Source organism: Homarus americanus, unplaced genomic scaffold (assembly GCF_018991925.1).
Source record: "Homarus americanus isolate GMGI-L3 unplaced genomic scaffold, GMGI_Hamer_2.0 scaffold25827, whole genome shotgun sequence".
In the NCBI taxonomy this organism is placed as follows: Eukaryota; Metazoa; Arthropoda; class Malacostraca; order Decapoda; family Nephropidae; genus Homarus; species Homarus americanus.
In genome coordinates this window covers 1,663,754-1,681,611 of record NW_024738300.1, presented here as the reverse complement: position 1 = coordinate 1,681,611, position 17,858 = coordinate 1,663,754, and the positions used below count along the sequence as shown (strand labels likewise).

The following is a 17,858-nucleotide window of genomic DNA, read 5'->3' as shown; positions in this document are numbered from 1 at the left end:
GGAACCAGGAGTTCTAGTGGTTGCATAGAGACATTCATCTCCCCAGTATTGAGTGAAGGTGATGAAAATAGCCAAGTCCAGGTGTGTAATCAACGCTCCTCATGGTTGATTGCACACGTGGGACGTAGGAGTTCCTCTTCAAAGTTGGTTGATTCTGTAGCACCTTAAAGTACGGGTGCATTCTGAACTTATGTGTGAAGCATGTTACGGGTGATGGTGGAGAAATGCACTCATGACTCCTGAACCTAGAAGAGTAATGAAAAAACAGCGGAGCACCCGCCTGCCTGACGGGTCATGAGTGATTTTCTCAGTTTCTTGTAAATGCCTGCCACTTGGCAGGTTAGTAGTTACAACCTTCGCGTTCTGGGTAGTTAGGACAGTTAGGATTATAGTATTTTGTGGGTCATCCCAGACAGGCTATGAGTGATCCATGTTCTTGTGTAGTGTGACTAAATCGGGATTTCTATTCCTCAGTGATTGCTATAATTTTGTCGGATGCCCTTAAGGCATTTTCATCGGTACAAGTAATATTTTTTTAATGTTTTATGTGTCACTAAGTGATGTAGGATGTACGAAGGAATTGTCTCAGATAAGTTCCTCGTTCTGGTGTATGTAGTACTGCTGCATTATTAGTTGTATCCGGATGCCATTAATAGCTTTTAATAATTTTATTGATACCAATTACAATTTTTGTGTCTCATTGTAGTGTTGTAAGCCACGCTAAGAGGTACTCTAGTGTTTGTGTACCATTATTGATTCCGTCTGTAGTGTTGGAAGGAATAGAAGTGTTATCTTTTACCAGTGCGTCTCATTAACCCCAATCACAGGTACTGGCTGTTCCACGGTCACGGAAAATACTTTTATTAATTGTGTTTGTGCTGGTTCGGTATTCTCTGAGGGGCGCTTCCACTGCATTACTATCCACTATAACTCAAAAACCCCAATAGGTAGAATTCCGGCTGGTTACATAATATATATATATATATATATATATATATATATATATATATATATATATATATATATATATATATATATATATAATGTGTGTAATTCTTCCTTCAGGATACCTCTGGTTTGCATTGCTGGGGAGCGTGGTCGGATGGAGTGTGCTGATATGGGTTCTGCAGATGGCGTGGCGGTGGATGACAGGAGGTCGTGGTGTTAGGTTCAACACCGCACTCCTTTACGGCTGGGGCGCCCTTCTGGAGCAGCCTCCTCTCGACCCCTCCGTTAGCGTATCAGGCCAGGTCATTGTCACTCGGTCTCACATGACCTCTGTTCCCTGGACGAGTTAATGATAAAAAAAATATCTTATAGCAAACATTCTGACAGTCATAAATCGATGATTTTGTGCATTGATGATTTCGGTGATTTCCATTCTAAGGATGTATACGTCTCTTGTCCGTTATCTGTGCACCTGCTGAGGCATGTAGTTTATACAGTACACCACGAGATATGATAATTATATATTACTAAAGGAATTAGGCACGTGCTGATGGGCTACCTGTCCATCACAGTTACTATAAAAGAGGATTTATGCGTATCGGATTGTATTATTAATATTATTTTTAGAAATTCTTTTTTTTTTTTTTATAAAGACTTAGCATTTTCACAAACAAAATAGAACATGGACTGGAAAGTCTTATTTTCTTTAAAAGGAATTTCGTTTTTAGAACAGATATATAATATCAATCAAGAAGGAAGTCGAGATAATCCACGTACTCTCAAATCTAAGTGTGCCATGTAAAGGCGATGTTCTTTTTATATGGTTTGCAAAGTATGCGAAAGTTTGTGGTAATTTTTAATTTACAAATATAACAAGTTGACTTTCAACTTCTCCATTACTCCAAAGCATAAATCTGTATTAAAAATCGGAAAGTTTCTCAAGAATATTTGAGGGCCTCAGATACACAAGGCCACAAGTGCCACCACAGGGGAAATGGAATTATTGGTTCCAACGTATTCTCTAAGTTGAGTTATGTCTTTGGAGCTTGGATTTACGACCTTGTGGAGCTCTCACATGATCAAAAAAGCACTGATATACATTGATTTTGTACCTAAAATAACCATATTCAACGGGCATTCGTCACACAAGGCCGCAAGTCTCACCCCACTGAACTGCGTCCCTTTAACTCACATAGGAGCCAAAGACACACCGAGTAGACCCATTTTGGCCAATGGGCGAGCATCTGGGGCTCATGGTCTGCGATGCATGAAACTCATACACAAAACTCTTATAAAAAATATTTTCAAAATAAAACAAACCCCACCTCGAAATCTTTATTGGTTGTGGAGTAACAAACAAAAAACGTTTGTGGCCTATTTCTCATTTTTTAAGAACATAAGAACATAAGAAAATAAGGAGTCTGCAATAGGCCGGTTGGCCTGTGCATGGCATCTCCTGTCGATAGTTACTACCACTCTCTATCATCCATGAATCTATCTAGCCTCCTTTTGAAACTTTCCAGAGTTCCCGCACTTACTACAAAGTTGCTAAGCTTGTTCCACTCGTCCACCACCCTATTTGTGAAACAGTTTCTTCCTATCTCCCTCCTAAACCTAAACTTATCCAACTTGAATCCGTTGCTTCGAGTCCTATCCTGCTCGGATATTATAAGAACTTTATCTATATCCCCTTTATTAATTCCTTTCACCCACTTAAATACTTCTATCATATCTCCCCGCACTCTTCGTCTTTCTAGGGAATGCAAGTTAAGTTTCTTTAACCTATCCTGATATGGAAGGTTTCTAAGTCCCTGAATCATTTTTGTCATTCTTCGCTGCACCGACTCTAGTGAATTTATATCCATTCTATAATAGGGGCACCAGAACTGAACCGCATAATCGAGGTGCGGCCTGACTAGCGCAAGATATAGTTGCAATAAGACCTCTGCACTCTTGTTACTTACACTTCTAGATATAAAACCCAATATTCTGTTTACCTTATTTTGAACATTAACGCACTGTTTTCTAGGCCGTAGGTCCGGGCTTACAAGTACCCCTAGGTCTCTTAAGAACATAAGAACATAAGAAAGTGGGATACTGCAGGAGGCCGACTGGCCCATACAGGGCAGATCCCTTTCACACCCATCCCAGCACTTCCATGTGCCTATCCAACTTCGTCTTGAAGCTCCCTAGCGTCCCCGATCCTACTATAGCACTCGGTAGCCTATTCCACATATCCACAACTCTATTACCAAACCTTTGCTTGCCAATATTCTTTCTGAATCGGAATTTATCTAACTTAAAGCCATTTGTTCTAGTTATTTCGTTATCACTGAGCTTCAGAACATCTTCCATTTTACCCTTGTTAATCCCACTTACCAACTTGAACACCTCTATCATATCTCCCCTAACTCTACGCCTCTCTAATGAATGCAAGCCTAAGCTTTTCAGTCTTTCTTCATATGGAAGGTTTCTAATATTATGGATCATTTTTGTCATTCTTCTTTGTACTCTCTCCAAAGAATCTATGTCCATTCTATAATAAGGACACCAGAATTGAACCGCATAATCCATGTGTGGCCTCACTAATGCTAGGTAAAGTTTCAAGATAACGTCAGCAGTTCTGTTACTCACACTCCTAGATATGAACCCAAGAATCCTGTTTGCCTTGTTGCGAACGCTAATACATTGTTTTCTAGGTTTCAAGTCGTTGCTAACAAATACACCTAGATCTTTTTCACAATCTGAGTTTTCTATTTCCGTGTTACCTAGTTTATACTTAACGTTTGTATTCGTCTTCCCTATCTGTAGTACCTTGCATTTATCAGTATTAAAATTCATTTGCCAGTCTACTGACCACTCATGTAAGGTATCTAGATCTCTTTGAAGGTGTTCAAAGTCACTGTCTGAATTTATCACTCTCCCCATTTTGGTATCATCTGCAAATTTACTAATCCTACTAGTTATACCTAAATCAAGATCATTAATGAATATAACAAACAGCAGAGGGCCTAATACAGATCCCTGGGGAACTCCGCTTTTGACCGCACCCCAGTCTGACTTAAATCCATTTATGCTGACTCTTTGTTTCCTACCAGTTAACCATGACCTAATCCATTTTAATAATGATCCACCTATTCCATGTGCTTCTACCTTCCTTATCAATCTCTCATGAGGGACTCTATCGAATGCTTTACTGAAATCTAAATAAATTATATCATATGACTTATCATTATCTACCGCTTCATATACTTCTGAGAAAAAGCTAAGCAAATTTGTGAGACAAGAACGTCCCTGGGTGAACCCGTGCTGAGAAGAATGAATTAAGTTGAATGTTTCAAGGTGGCTTCTGATTTTCGTAGCAATAATTGACTCTAGCAACTTGCCTATGATTAACGTGAGACTAATGGGACGGTAATTTGATGCAATTGATTTATCACCTTTTTTGAAAATCGGAACTACATTTGCAAGTTTCCAAGCTTCTGGCACTAGGCCTGATTCTAATGACTTATTAAATAAAACTGCTAATGGATTACTCAACTCATCTCTACATTCTTTTAATATTCTAGCATATACCTCGTCTGGACCAGGCGATTTATGTGGCTTCAGTTTGTTAATTTCTTTAAGCACATCGTTACTAGTAATATTGATATTCATCAACATATTTTCGATACTGTCGTTATATACCTTATGAACTTCTGGAAACTGTGCTAGGTTTTCATTTGTGAATACGGAGCGAAAATGACTATTTAACGTACTACACATTTCTAACTCTTTGCTGCCTTGTGATTCTAAGGCCCACATTTTCTCTTTTAAGAAATAAAATCCTACAGACCCCCAAAAATCATAGGGAGTTCACAATTTTTTTCATGACTTCTGTGACGATTTGATGGAGGTTGATGATGGTTTACTCTTTTTATGCATGTGTCCAGATGTTGGTTGGGTGGTGGCTGGTGTTTTGTCTGGTCATCGCTACAGGGTACCGTTCTTCACTGATTGCTCACTTGACGGTCCAGGGGAGATCACCAACCCTAGACAATTACCAAGATCTGGTGTCTCAGGGAAACTGGCGATGGGCCACTGAGCCTTGGCTGTACAAGGGGGCAGCTTATGAATATTTTGCCAAGCACACCGATCCCATAGTGAAGCAGATATTCAAAGGGATGGAGGTAAATAATTGTTGTACATTTTAAACAAGTATGAAACATCTTTTTCAGTAAATGAACTAGATTCCACTTATGAAATTTAAAGAGTCAGATTTAATTAGCATTTATATTTATGTATAAAGAAAAATATATATAGCTGCGAAAGACATATATTTCTCAATTCCATAATTAGTATTGCATACCAGGTGATGGTAGCCGAAGAAGCATTGCAGAAGGTGTTAGCAGGAGGGTTCTCCCTGATCGACTTCCAGAATTATATTAACATCATCATCGCCTCCCGCTACACCGACAACAACCCCTTCTACGTCAGTAATAACGGGATCTACGTCTTAGGTGCTTTTGGCTGGAGTTTTAGGTGAGTGAACAGCTCTCACTTTAGGATACTGCCAAATATGAATTGGCAATTTAAGAAATATCATTAAATTATTGTTTTTTGGCTAATCTTCTTATATAATAATAATAATAATAATAATAATAATAATAATAATAATAATGATAATAATAATAAAACATTATGTTAATGCCAATATTTATACATTTATCATTATTAAAATCGTTTCTATTACTCTACATTTTTATTTTCAATCGTCAACATTATAATATTGTTATTCTATTTCCAATAGAATAATAGGGTTAGTATTAACAACGTATTAGGGTGGACTGAACTATGTAATAATTAAAACACACAAAACCAGTATGACACACGGCAGTACTCCTACGACACGCGGCAGCACTCCACGACGTTCGGCAGTACCCCACAGCACAGTTCACGGCAGTACTTCTACAACACACACACTCTAACAGCTCACAGTATGGCAGACATTCACGGCAAACACACACACAGCTAGTATACACAGCTCACGGCAGTACTCATAGCCACCACGCAGCCACGGCAGTACTCACCTAACCACACACAACACACGGCATTACAGTACCCCCAACACACACAGCTCCCACTAACACACACAACTCACGGCATTACAGTACTCCCCACACACACACAGCTCACGTCAGTACTCCTAACACACACAGCTCACGGCAGTGCTCCCTAACACGCACAGCTAACGGCTAACGGCTCACTAACACACACAGCTCACGGCAGTACTCCTAACACACACAGCTCACGGCAGTACTCCCATAGCACACAACTCACGGCAGTAACACACACAGCTCACGGCAGTACTCCACAACACACACACTCACCTAACACACACAGCTCACGGCAGTACTCTAACACACACAACTCACGGCAGTACTCCTAACACACACAGCTCACGGCAGCTACTCCCCATAGCACACACAGCTCACGGCAGTACTCCACACACACACAGCTCACGGCAGCTCACGGCAGTACTCCCATAGCACACACAGCTCACGGCAGTACTCCACAACACACACAGCTCACGTGCACCACAACACACACAGCTCACGGCAGTACCCCATAGCACACACAGCTCACAGCTCCCCACACACACACAACTCACGTTCACGGCAGTACTTGCACACACAGCTCACGGCAGTACTCACAACACACACAGCTCACGGCAGTCAGCTCTAACACACACAGCTCACACAGTACTCCCCACACACACAGCACGGCAGTACTCCTAACACACACAGCTCACGGCAGTACTCCCAACACACACAGCTCCGGCAGTAATGCCCATAGCACACACCGGCAGTAATAGCACACAGCTCCCTACTAGCACACACACGGCAGTACTAACACACACAGCTCACGGCATCCCCAGCACACACAGCTCACGGCAGTACTCCCACAACACATACAACTCACGGCAGTACTCCCACAGCACACACAGCTCACGGCAGTACTCCCACAGCACACACAGCTCACGGCAGTACTCCCACAGCACACACAGCTCACGGCAGTACTACCACAACACACCAAGCTCACGGCAGTACTCCACAGCACACACAGCTCACGGCAGCAAGTGTTGACCGGGCCAGCTAGGAGTCTTACTGCCGGGGTGATGGTTCGCGGCTACAGGTTCACCTCCCTAGCACCACCTCGCAGTCCCGTCTCATTGGCCAGTCTCGTTATGATGCACTGTGAGGTTGACTGACGGCAGTAATTGCTTCTTGAACCAGCCAACGAATCCTTAGGCAGCTGGTCCATAGTCATGGCATGAATAGTATTATCATTCTTTCCTTATAAAATGCAACTTCACCCCTCGTTTGAACGGCTTTCATCACAGTAAGCCACCAGCCGGTCAGTTAGTTATTATGTTTAGAATAAGAAATATAGAAACTGTGGGAGAGGTGAACCATATCATTTTGTCTCCGGCCTTTTGAGTGACGGCCGTCTGTCAGGAAAGTTCATGCATATTTCTTCCGTACTGTACACTAGAGCGGACCCAGGTATATATTTCTGGGAACTGAACACCAGAGAAACAGTCATGGAAGCAATTTGTTATGCAACAGCCTAGATTTGTTTGAAATCAAATATTGATATAAAACAATAAGATCATGACCAAGTTCTTAACTTACCTATTATACAGGCTAATATTTTGCTCACGAAATATACACAGACCCATAACTTTCGCACTTTGTTTTTGGAATATTTCGTTGATTTCGCGTTTACGTGTATTGTGCTGACATGATTTGTAATGCAAATAAAATAATATTATTAACTGCAACTGTTTGCATAAAATATCCCATAAATAGCATAGTTTATCTGCACACCTGCACTAATGAAGATATCTATTAGACCTTGTTTACCAACACTTGTTGCACGAACACACGCTATGGGGGGCCTCCGGCTCCACTAAAACACAATCCTTGGTCACTACCCAAAAGAGAGTTATGCAAACAATGACTTACTTGAAAAATATTGATCTCAGTAGCGAACAATTTGCTAAACTGAAAATTTTAAAATTCAAGGAATTAACACTTACTGCTGTGCTCTCTTTGTTAAGTAATCTGTTAATCACTTGATTGTGAATAATTATTTCCAGTTTTGGGATAACTAGAGATACAACTTAGGCATCCAGACCTACTAATACCACCCCTCATGCGCTCCTCTCAGTCCTAGACCTCCATAAATTGTCATGGTGCGCTGTGAAACAACTTCCCCTTACCCATCCGAGCAAAGTCTGCGCTTCATATATATATATATATATATATATATATATATATATATATATATATATATATATATATATATATATATATATATATATATATATATATATATATATATATGTGTGTGTGTGTGTGTGTGTGTGTGTCAAAATGTTTAAACCCGCAGCAGACTCACATCTTAGTGTGCTTGTGTATGTGACATCAGCATCAGCATCTGCACACTATTTGTGACTCTGAATTTATTGACGATGAATTGAAACACATTCGTTCCATTGCACAGAAACTCGGGTACCCGTCTGTGTTTGTTGATCGTTGTTTTAAAAGGGTTAAAAAATCCTTTCATTCCTCTCAAACCTGACAAATTCCTACACTTAAGAATATTTTGACTCTGCCCTATCGTAATGAATTTGTCCCGTTAGTTCGGTCCCTCAAGCTTCGAAATATTAATGTTGTTTTCAAATATGACTCAACCATTATCAATATGTTAATAAGAAATAGCCCAAGTTTGAATGTAAATGGAAGTGTTTATTGTATTCCATGTAGCAAATATAATTGTAATTATGTAGGACAGACAGGAAAAACATTGCAGCTCAGAATCAAACAACATATGTATAATATCAGAACAGCATCTGAAAGCAGTGCCTTGTTCGTTCATGTTAGGAATAATAATCACCCCATTGCTTGGGAAAAAAGCTTAGAAGTATTTAAATCATCTTGTGTCACAGAATAAAGAAATTAAAGGGAGGGGAGGAGCAGCTCAGAAACAGGTATAATGAACTATCTAGGAATGTTAAGAGAAATGTAAGGAAAGCAAAGAGAGACTATGAAATCAAAATAGCAAGAGAATCAAAGGCGAATCTCAAGGGATTTTTCCAGGTATATAGGACAAAGGTCAAGGACAAAGTTGGGCCTTTAAAGTCAGGGAGGGGAGAATTGATAAATGGCAGTGAAGACATGAGCAAAGCATTGAACAGCTACTTCTTATCAGTTTTCACAGAAGAAATTTGCGATGAAATTCCGGAGGTGGAACTGATATTTAAGGGAAAGGAAGAAGAGAAATTAAAGAATATCACCATCAGAAAAGAGGATGTTCTTAAGAAGATAAATAAACTAAAGAACACAAAATCCCCAGGGCGGGATGAAATTTTTCCTCGAGTCTTAAAAGAGTGTAGGGAACAGATTAGCGGACCCCTCGTAAATTTATTTACAAAATCATTAGACACTGGAGTTGTGCCAGAGTTGTGGAAACAGGCGAATGTAGTACCCATATTTAAAAAGGGAGACAGAGCATCAGCGTCAAATTACCGGCCGATCAGTTTGACGTCAGTAGTGGGGAAATTTCTTGAATCAATTATAGCAGATAGCATCCGATCGCATCTAGAGAAAAGCAAATTAATCTACGACTCTCAACATGGGTTTACAAAGGGAAAATCTTGTCTAACAAATCTGCTAACGTTTTTTAGGAAAGTCTTCGAGGTAGTAGATAATGACGAAAATTACGATGTTATTTACTTAGACTTTAGCAAAGCATTTGACAGAGTACCGCATGAGAGGGGAAAGTTTTAAATTGGATAAAATCATGGCTCACCGATAGAACGCAGAGGGTCAGCGTAGATGGTGTTAAATCTGAGTGGGGCCGTGTAACCAGTGGGGTTCCCCAGGGGTCAGTACTAGGCCCACTCTTGTTCATAATCTACATAAACGATTTAGATACTGGGATCAGCAGTGACATAAGCAAGTTTGCGGATGACACCAAAATAGGGCGGCAAATTAATTCAGGGCAGGATGCAAATGCATTACAGGAGGATCTAAATAAACTGCAGGGGTGGTCTGAAAAATGGCAAATGAAATTCAACACCAGCAAGTGCAGCGTACTTAATATTGGAAGAACAAATACTTATAATGTATACAGCCTGAACAACATCAACCTAGAGAAGTCGACTTGTGAAAGAGACCTAGGGGTACTTGTAAGCCCGGACCTACGGCCTAGAAAACAGTGCGTTAATGTTCGAAATAAAGCAAACAGAGTATTGGGTTTTATATCAGGAAGTGTAAGTAACAAGAGTGCAGAGGTCTTATTGCAACTATATCTTGCGCTAGTTAGGCCGCACCTCGATTATGCGGTTCAGTTCTGGTGCCCCTATTATAGAATGGATATAAATTCACTAGAGTCGGTGCAGCGAAGAATGACAAAAATGATTCAGGGACTTAGAAACCTTCCATATCAGGATAGGTTAAATAAACTTAACTTGCATTCCCTAGAAAGACGAAGAGTGCGGGGAGATATGATAGAAGTATTTAAGTGGGTGAAAGGAATCAATAAAGGGGATATAGATAAAGTACTTATAATATCCGAGCAGGATAGGACTCGGAGCAACGGATTCAAGTTGGATAAGTTTAGGTTTAGGAGGGAGATAGGAAGAAACTGGTTCACAAATAGGGTGGTGGACGAGTGGAACAAGCTTAGCAACTTTGTAGTAAGTGCGGGAACTCTGGAAAGTTTCAAAAGGAGGCTAGATAGATTCATGGATGATAGAGAGTGGTAGTAACTCTCGACAGGAGCTGTCATGCACAGGCCAACCGGCCTATTGCAGACTCCTTATTTTCTTATGTTCTTATGTTCTTATTTAGTGGGTCCCTTATTTTTGACCTGACCTGACTAGTCACGTCACCCCCCTTCTCTTAAGCTCCTCTACGTGTGTGTTGGTGTGGGGATTAGTGGATGACATCATTATGACCTGACCTCATGTTTAATAAGGTCACCCTGTATATTTAAGCCTCTCTCTGTCCATGTAATCCAGTTGCCTCTGAAGATGTCTTGAATAAAGACGAAAGCTAAGGTGCTCCGTTGTTTCCCTTTTCCCGTGTGATTTTATATATATATATATATATATATATATATATATATATATATATATATATATATATATATATATATATATATATATATATATATATATATATATATATATATATATATACACAGGAAGGGTGCGCCATTTTACGGACGCTTTCGTCAGATGATATCTCAGATGGATGCTGCTGGTGTAATCAGTCACTGGAGAGGTGTAGTAACAGCCAAGCGAGTCAGGGAAAATAGGAAGGCCACACGAGTAGACTCCAAGACAACCATGAGAGGTCAAGCAGAGGTACTGTAATCACCACCTGTCTTGTTTAATTTTTTTTTCAAGATAATAATTTAAAACTTATTGCCTACTTTTGTGTGCACGCTGTGTGTGTGTGTGTCGCACGCAGGGTGGTGAAATGCGTCTAGAGTGGCACATTATGGTAGTGTTGAGGAGCAAGCACTGCTTCCTCCCTCTCTCTTTCAGCTGCCGCCGCTGGTTAGCCCTCGTGGCGAACAGGGAAGCAACTTGCATAAATCTTATTCTGACAGTACACAGCCTTTTCACAATCAAGACTCCTGCTGTGCAACACACGGCAACTGGGTGCCTCGTGGGTTCAGACTAGACCAGCAGGGGATCTCGGAGTAGCAGTGGCCCCAGAGGGACGGTACATAGGCCCACTGGCATGTGGACACGTTCTGGCGCCTACCAGCCATTGCCCCGCTGCCTTGCGGATTAACCCCAAACGAAAAATGTACGGTGGAACCATGCATCAGGCAGATCATGCTTACAGAGCTCCAACAAGACCCCAACGACAGTATAGGCGGAAGAGGTGATCACCATGGAAACCCAACGAATACACCGGCGGACGAAGGCAATGCCTGATGGACAGGCTACTAAGGCGAAACCCAACAAACTGGGCTATCTGCAATCCATTGCAACTCTCCCTCTCCCCAGTCGTTGCAACACTTGCACCACTGGCTCAGGAAAAGGGAGAGCCAAGATGTGTGGTTGCAGCCTGAAGTCCTACCTTACCACATAAATCAACTCACGCGCAGCCATCATCCAGTTCATCATACCTCTCATCATCATCAAAACCCCTATACCCCCAAAAGTCCTATAGCGATGGACGAGTGGCGACGAGAATAGAACATAAGAATGGAGGAAACTGCAGCGGGCCTATTGGCCCATTCTGGGCAGTCCCTTTTACACCCAACCCCTATTGCTCATATAAGCATCCAACCTATGTTTAAAGCTATTCAGCGTATTCGATTTAATGATGATATTTGGTAACTTGTTCCATTCATCCACTACTCTGTTTCCAAACCAGTGTTTACCTATTTCACGCCTAAATCTAAATTTGTCTAATTTAAAACCATTGTTACGAGTTCGCTCCTGGTTGGATAGTTTGAGTACCTGTGTAATGTCCCCTTTGTTTAGCCCTGCCTTCCACTTATACACCTCTATCAGGTCGCCCCTCGCTCTACGTCTCTCGAGGAAGTGCAAATTAAGATGCTTTTACCTGTCTCTATACTCAAGGTTCCTAATGCCCGGGATTAGTCTTGTCATTCTCCTCTGAATTCTTTCCAAGGATTCTATATCCATTCTGTAATACGGTGACCAGAACTGAACTGCGTAATCCAGGTGTGGTCTCACAATAGGCGGAGATGACAGCCGGGAGTCTCTAGTCACAACTCTGCACATGGGCGGCACAGATAATATGGTTGTTTATGCACTGGGATTGAGGCAGCAGTGCAATCCGGTCCTATCTGCGAGATTGAACAGCCCTTTCGAGGAGCCACTCTGCTCACCCCACATGGGGAGGGGGCTAGAAAAGGGGCTAAACATAGTCTGTCTAAAAACACAACCTGACTAGGCAACTGGTCGAAAACACAGTCAAAATCACTGATCCAAACAAAAACAAACCATACAACCTCTTATGGTAGCTGTATGGAATGAAAGGACCCTTCTGGACACTGGCACATATGAGCGTCCTGACGGAAAACTGCCTTTGTGGCAAAAGAGCTGACTAGGTATAACATCGACATAGCAGCCATTAGTGAGTCCCGGCTCCCAGATGAGAGCCAGCTCAAAGAACGCGGGTCTGGCTACATCTTCTTCTGGAAGGGTAAGCCTGCTGCGGAGAGAAACTGCATTTATGAAGTTGGCTTTGCCATCCGCCAACTCATCCTACACAGGCAAATTGAAATGCCTATTTGGATCAACGAGCGCCTCACGATGCTTCGAGTCCTACTGAATCACTCACTTCATGCCTTCTTCTTCACTGCATACACCCCAACACTGGATGCAGACAATGACATCAAGGAGGCCTTTTAACGCCGACCTTGACAGAGTGCTAACCTCTATCTCCAGAGATGACAAGGTGGTGCTCCTTGGTGACTTCAATGCCAGAGTTGGCAGAGATGCTAACATTTGGCAAGGAACCAAAGGAAGAAATGGACTAGCCAAGTGTAATGCCAATGGCCTACTCCTCCTCAGCAAGTGTGCTTGCCACAGCCTCACTATCACCAATACCTTGTTTCGGCAGGCCGACAAGTTCAAGGGTTCGTGGCAAGACCCATGATCCAAACACTGGCATCTCATTGACTACATCATTGTCAGAGAAAGAGATCGTCGAGATGTCCTTATCACCCGTGCCACACGTGGCTCAGACGACTGTGACACTGATCATCGACTTGTCAGAGCCAAGCTCTCACTTCACATCACCCCAAAACGGTGAAGGCAACAAGCCTTCGGAAGAGGTTTAATACTAAGAGTGTGGAGGATCCACTAGTACCACGTGCTTTCAGAGAGCAGCTCGAACATGTGCTTATAAATAAACCAACAGCAAACACAGCGAATCTCAGTGCTGTATGGGATACTGTCAACACTGTTACGACAAAAACCTGCAGAAAGACCCTCTGCCATATCAAAAGAATACACCAGGACTGGTTTGACGAAAATGACCCGTCAATCAAAGTATTCAGCGATGATGAACGCCTTTACTGATTGGCAGAACAAACCTCAGTCTCGGACCAAGACTGATACCTTCCGCAGGAAGAAAGCGGCAGCCCAGAGGGAACTTCGCATTCTAAGGGATGATTGGCTTAAAAATAAAGCATGTGAAATACAGAACATGCATATTAGCACAAGATGCGCGAAATTTTTTTAATCCATTAAAACACTTTATGGGTCAACCACTCGTGGCGCAGACCCCCTCTGGTCATCTGACGGTAACTTCATAATTAAAGACGATGAAGACCTCCATCAGAGCTGAAAAGAGCACTAACATTCATGACTCAACCGAAACACCGATGTGGATGTTCTGACTATGCAGTGGGTCCCTCAGCATCCAGAGCTGACCCACCTCAGCTATCCTCCATCCTTGGAGAGATAGTAACTGCCACCAAACAGAAGAAAAATAACAAAGCCTCAGGGCCTGATGGAATCCCAGCCGAGGAATTATAAAGCAGGAGGACCTCTGCTTACCAGTTGTTTCCACTCTCTCCTGGAGAATATATGGGAAAAGGAGGAAATCTCCCAAGCCCCTAAACACGCTTCCATTGTCAATATTTATAAGAACAAGGCAGACCGATCAGACTCTGGCAACTACCGTGGTATCTCGCTGCTCTCCATAGCTGGCAAGATTATCGCCCGAGTCCTCCTAAACAGACTCCTTCCTGAGGCGGAAAACTTTCTCCCAGAATCTCAATGTGGTTTTAGACCATCATGTGGCACCATTGTCATGATCTTTGCTGCCCGCCACCTACAGGAAAAGTGCTGTGAACAGCGTCGTGACCTGTACATGGATTTCATCGACCTAACCAAGGCATTCGACTCGGTCAACAGAGAAGCCTTCTGGTGGACCCTCAGCCTTTTTGGTAGCCCACCAAAATTCATCGTCATTGTGAGGCACCCAGTCTGAGTTCTTCCCCATCCAAACAGGGGTTAAACAAGGGTTCTGTATTGGAACCAACTCTTTTCCATTTTCTTGGCTGCCTTCCTTACTCGTGCCAGTGCCAATTTAGCCGGCGGGGTGGATGTCGAGTACCGGGTGAAGGGGGGTCTTTTCAACAAGAGACGATTCCAGGCAAGAACAAAGGTGTCAGCAGCTTCCATTACTAAACTTCAGTATGCAGACGACCTCATCCTGGTGGCTCACACTGAACACGACCCACAGGAGATCCCAAACACCTATACAGATGCGTATGCGCACTTCGGCCTTGAGGTGAATGTACGTAAGACTCAGATTCTCTATCAACCTGCCCCTGGTTCAGACACACCTCCACCATCCATCCAGCTTAACTGTAGTGTAGTACCCTCTCTAATGTTACCACTTTCGGTTTCTCGGCTCCCACCAGTCTACCATCGCAGACATCGAAACCGTGTCTTCTGCTGTAGGGAGGTGAAATTATCTACAAAGCTGCATGTACGAGTATATCGAGCAATGATCCTCCCCACCCTGCTATATAAGTGTGATACATGGGTCACATACAGGAGGCGCCTCAAGGCACTTGAAAACTTTCACCAACGTAGTCTGCGTTCCATTCTCCAAGTTTCCTAGGAAAACAAAATAACAAATGCCAGTATTCTTGCTGACACCAATTGTAGGAGCATCGAGGCTACCATTATTAATGAACAGCAACGCTGGATTGGCCCTGTTACCCGCATGAACGACAGTAGACTGCCAAAGCAGCTACTTTACAGTCACCTTATGAATAGTAAACGTAACGCCGGAGGGTAATTGAAAAGGTATAAGGATAGTCTTAAGACAAACCTGAAAAAGTGCCAAATCGACCCACTCACCTGGAAGTCGATTACTCCACATCGCAACGATTGGAGGAGCACCACACGAAAAGGTGTCAATACCTTCGAGTTAGCCCGACTGCAAACCGAGGCAGACAAGCCCCAACACCGGAAATACGCTGCCACCGCCCTTCCCACACTAGATGGAGCCCTCCACATGTGCAACGAATGTGGACGACCCTCCGGGTCCCGTATCGGCCTCTTTAATCACCTCAAAACTCACCAACATAGGTGACATCCCTAATAACTCATATCATTGTATCATAGCTGGATGATCGTCATACTCGATTCCGAGTGACAGCAAAGTAGTAGTAGTAGTGGTGTGTGTGTGTGAACAGTTCTCATTTATTATATAATGTTGTAACATTGTAACACAATATATACAGAGCGCATCAGAATGAAAAAATTTTTCTCCAGGAGGACAAAACCCAGGTTGTGCTGGGGCTGCACCATCTTCAAGGCGTCTTTTACTTGTTGTTTTTGGGTACCAGCATCGCCTTCCTCACTTTCCTTGGAGAGAGAGGCTCACCCCACCTCCGCTCCTCTCCTCAGCAACGATCATCCTAGGAGACATAACACAGGATACTTAATATTAGCTCAATGAGAGAGTTTATTGTAATTTTATTCAGTAAATATTTGATTTGCCGCTTAAGTTGTTTAAAACAGTAAAAAAAATTAAATATAACAGGTGACAAATAGGTATTTTGTAACATTGTGAATTACTTAAAATTATAATAATTGTAAATTATCTTAAATCTTTCATTAATTCATCGTCCTTTCACTTTTTAATCAAAACGCTCGTACAGACAATCGAATCATACCTGGCACTATGTAGTAAACACACCCATTTCATTTTAGATAAAGACAAATATCTCAGCGGAATATTTCAATGTTATTTGAACTCTTAGGTAGATCTTCTATGACTGCAGTATAAGTGGTTATCTTCAGCAGTGTAGGAAGTGTTGCCTTAACAGAGGTACGAGTATGATGAGAGAATAAAACGTTCTTTAGAAACCTTTGGCATCATCTTGCATCTACTTGGGGGTGCTATAGGTAAGGTAGACCAATATTTTAACCTCTGGTTATAAGAATTCCTTCCATGTGTTAAGGCTATGTCTTTATGTTCTTTGTAATGTAAATATTAGTCACCATTTACAACCATGTACAGAATTACATAAAAGCAGATGGCAGTTATTACCAAATAGGGATGGATGTTTGGCTGCAGCATGATATCCATGAGGTATGTACAGTAAGTATTGTCTTTTATAATAACCTAGAACTTACACTATTTTTGTGATAGTAAATTTTTCAAATCTTAGTTTTACAACTACTAATTGTATATATATATATATATATATATATATATATATATATATATATATATATATATATATATATATATATATATATATATATATATATATATATATATATATATATATATATATATATATATATATATATATATATATATATATATATATATATATATATATATATTGATAAAATCACACGGGGGAAAAGGAAACAATGGAGTACCTTAGCTTTCGTTTTATTCAAGACATCTTCAGAACATGGACCGAGAGAGGCTTAAGTCCACAGGGTGACCTTACTAATCATGAGGTTAGGTCATAATCATTCCACTAATCCGGAAACTAAAATGTCAGTTTTTCTGCTATGTTTTTGAGATGTTTGTGTATTTGTGACACTGAATTTATTGATGAAGAACTGAAACACATTCGTTCCTTTGCACAAAAACTTGGGTACCCTTCAATGTTTGTTGATCATTGTTTTAAAAGGGCTAAGAAAATCCTTTCATTCTACTCAAACCAGGCGGCAAATTCCTACACTTAAGAATATTTTAACTCTGCTTTATCACAATGCATTTGTCCCGTTAGTTTAGTCCCTTAAATTATTAAATATTAATGTTCTTTTTAAGTATGACTCAACTATGACTAATATATTAATCAAGAATAGCCCAACCTTGAAT

The 17,858-nt window shown here is 41.5% G+C and overlaps 1 protein-coding gene across 1 annotated transcript; it reads left to right on the top strand.

Annotated features, from left to right (window-relative positions):
- The first annotated feature begins 1,068 nt into the window (after positions 1-1,068).
- Positions 1,069-16,617, top strand: LOC121873996 (ionotropic receptor 93a-like). Its single transcript, XM_042377874.1, has 5 exons — positions 1,069-1,250; positions 4,881-5,117; positions 5,300-5,469; positions 11,203-11,365; positions 16,286-16,617. Exons 1-5 carry the CDS (start codon positions 1,131-1,133, stop codon positions 16,433-16,435), a joined length of 840 nt encoding a protein of 279 aa, XP_042233808.1. The 5' UTR covers positions 1,069-1,130; the 3' UTR covers positions 16,436-16,617.
- The last annotated feature ends 1,241 nt before the right edge of the window (positions 16,618-17,858 follow it).

Bases quoted from the DNA above. Each gene is read 5' to 3' on its own strand.
- LOC121873996 (XM_042377874.1), top strand. From the start codon at position 1,131: ATGGCGTGGCGGTGGATGACAGGAGGTCGTGGTGTTAGGTTCAACACC. The intron at 5,118-5,299 runs GTAAATAATTGT...ATTGCATACCAG, and splicing joins AGATATTCAAAGGGATGGAG to GTGATGGTAGCCGAAGAAGC. The intron at 11,366-16,285 runs GTACTGTAATCA...ATTTTTCTCCAG, and splicing joins CCATGAGAGGTCAAGCAGAG to GAGGACAAAACCCAGGTTGT.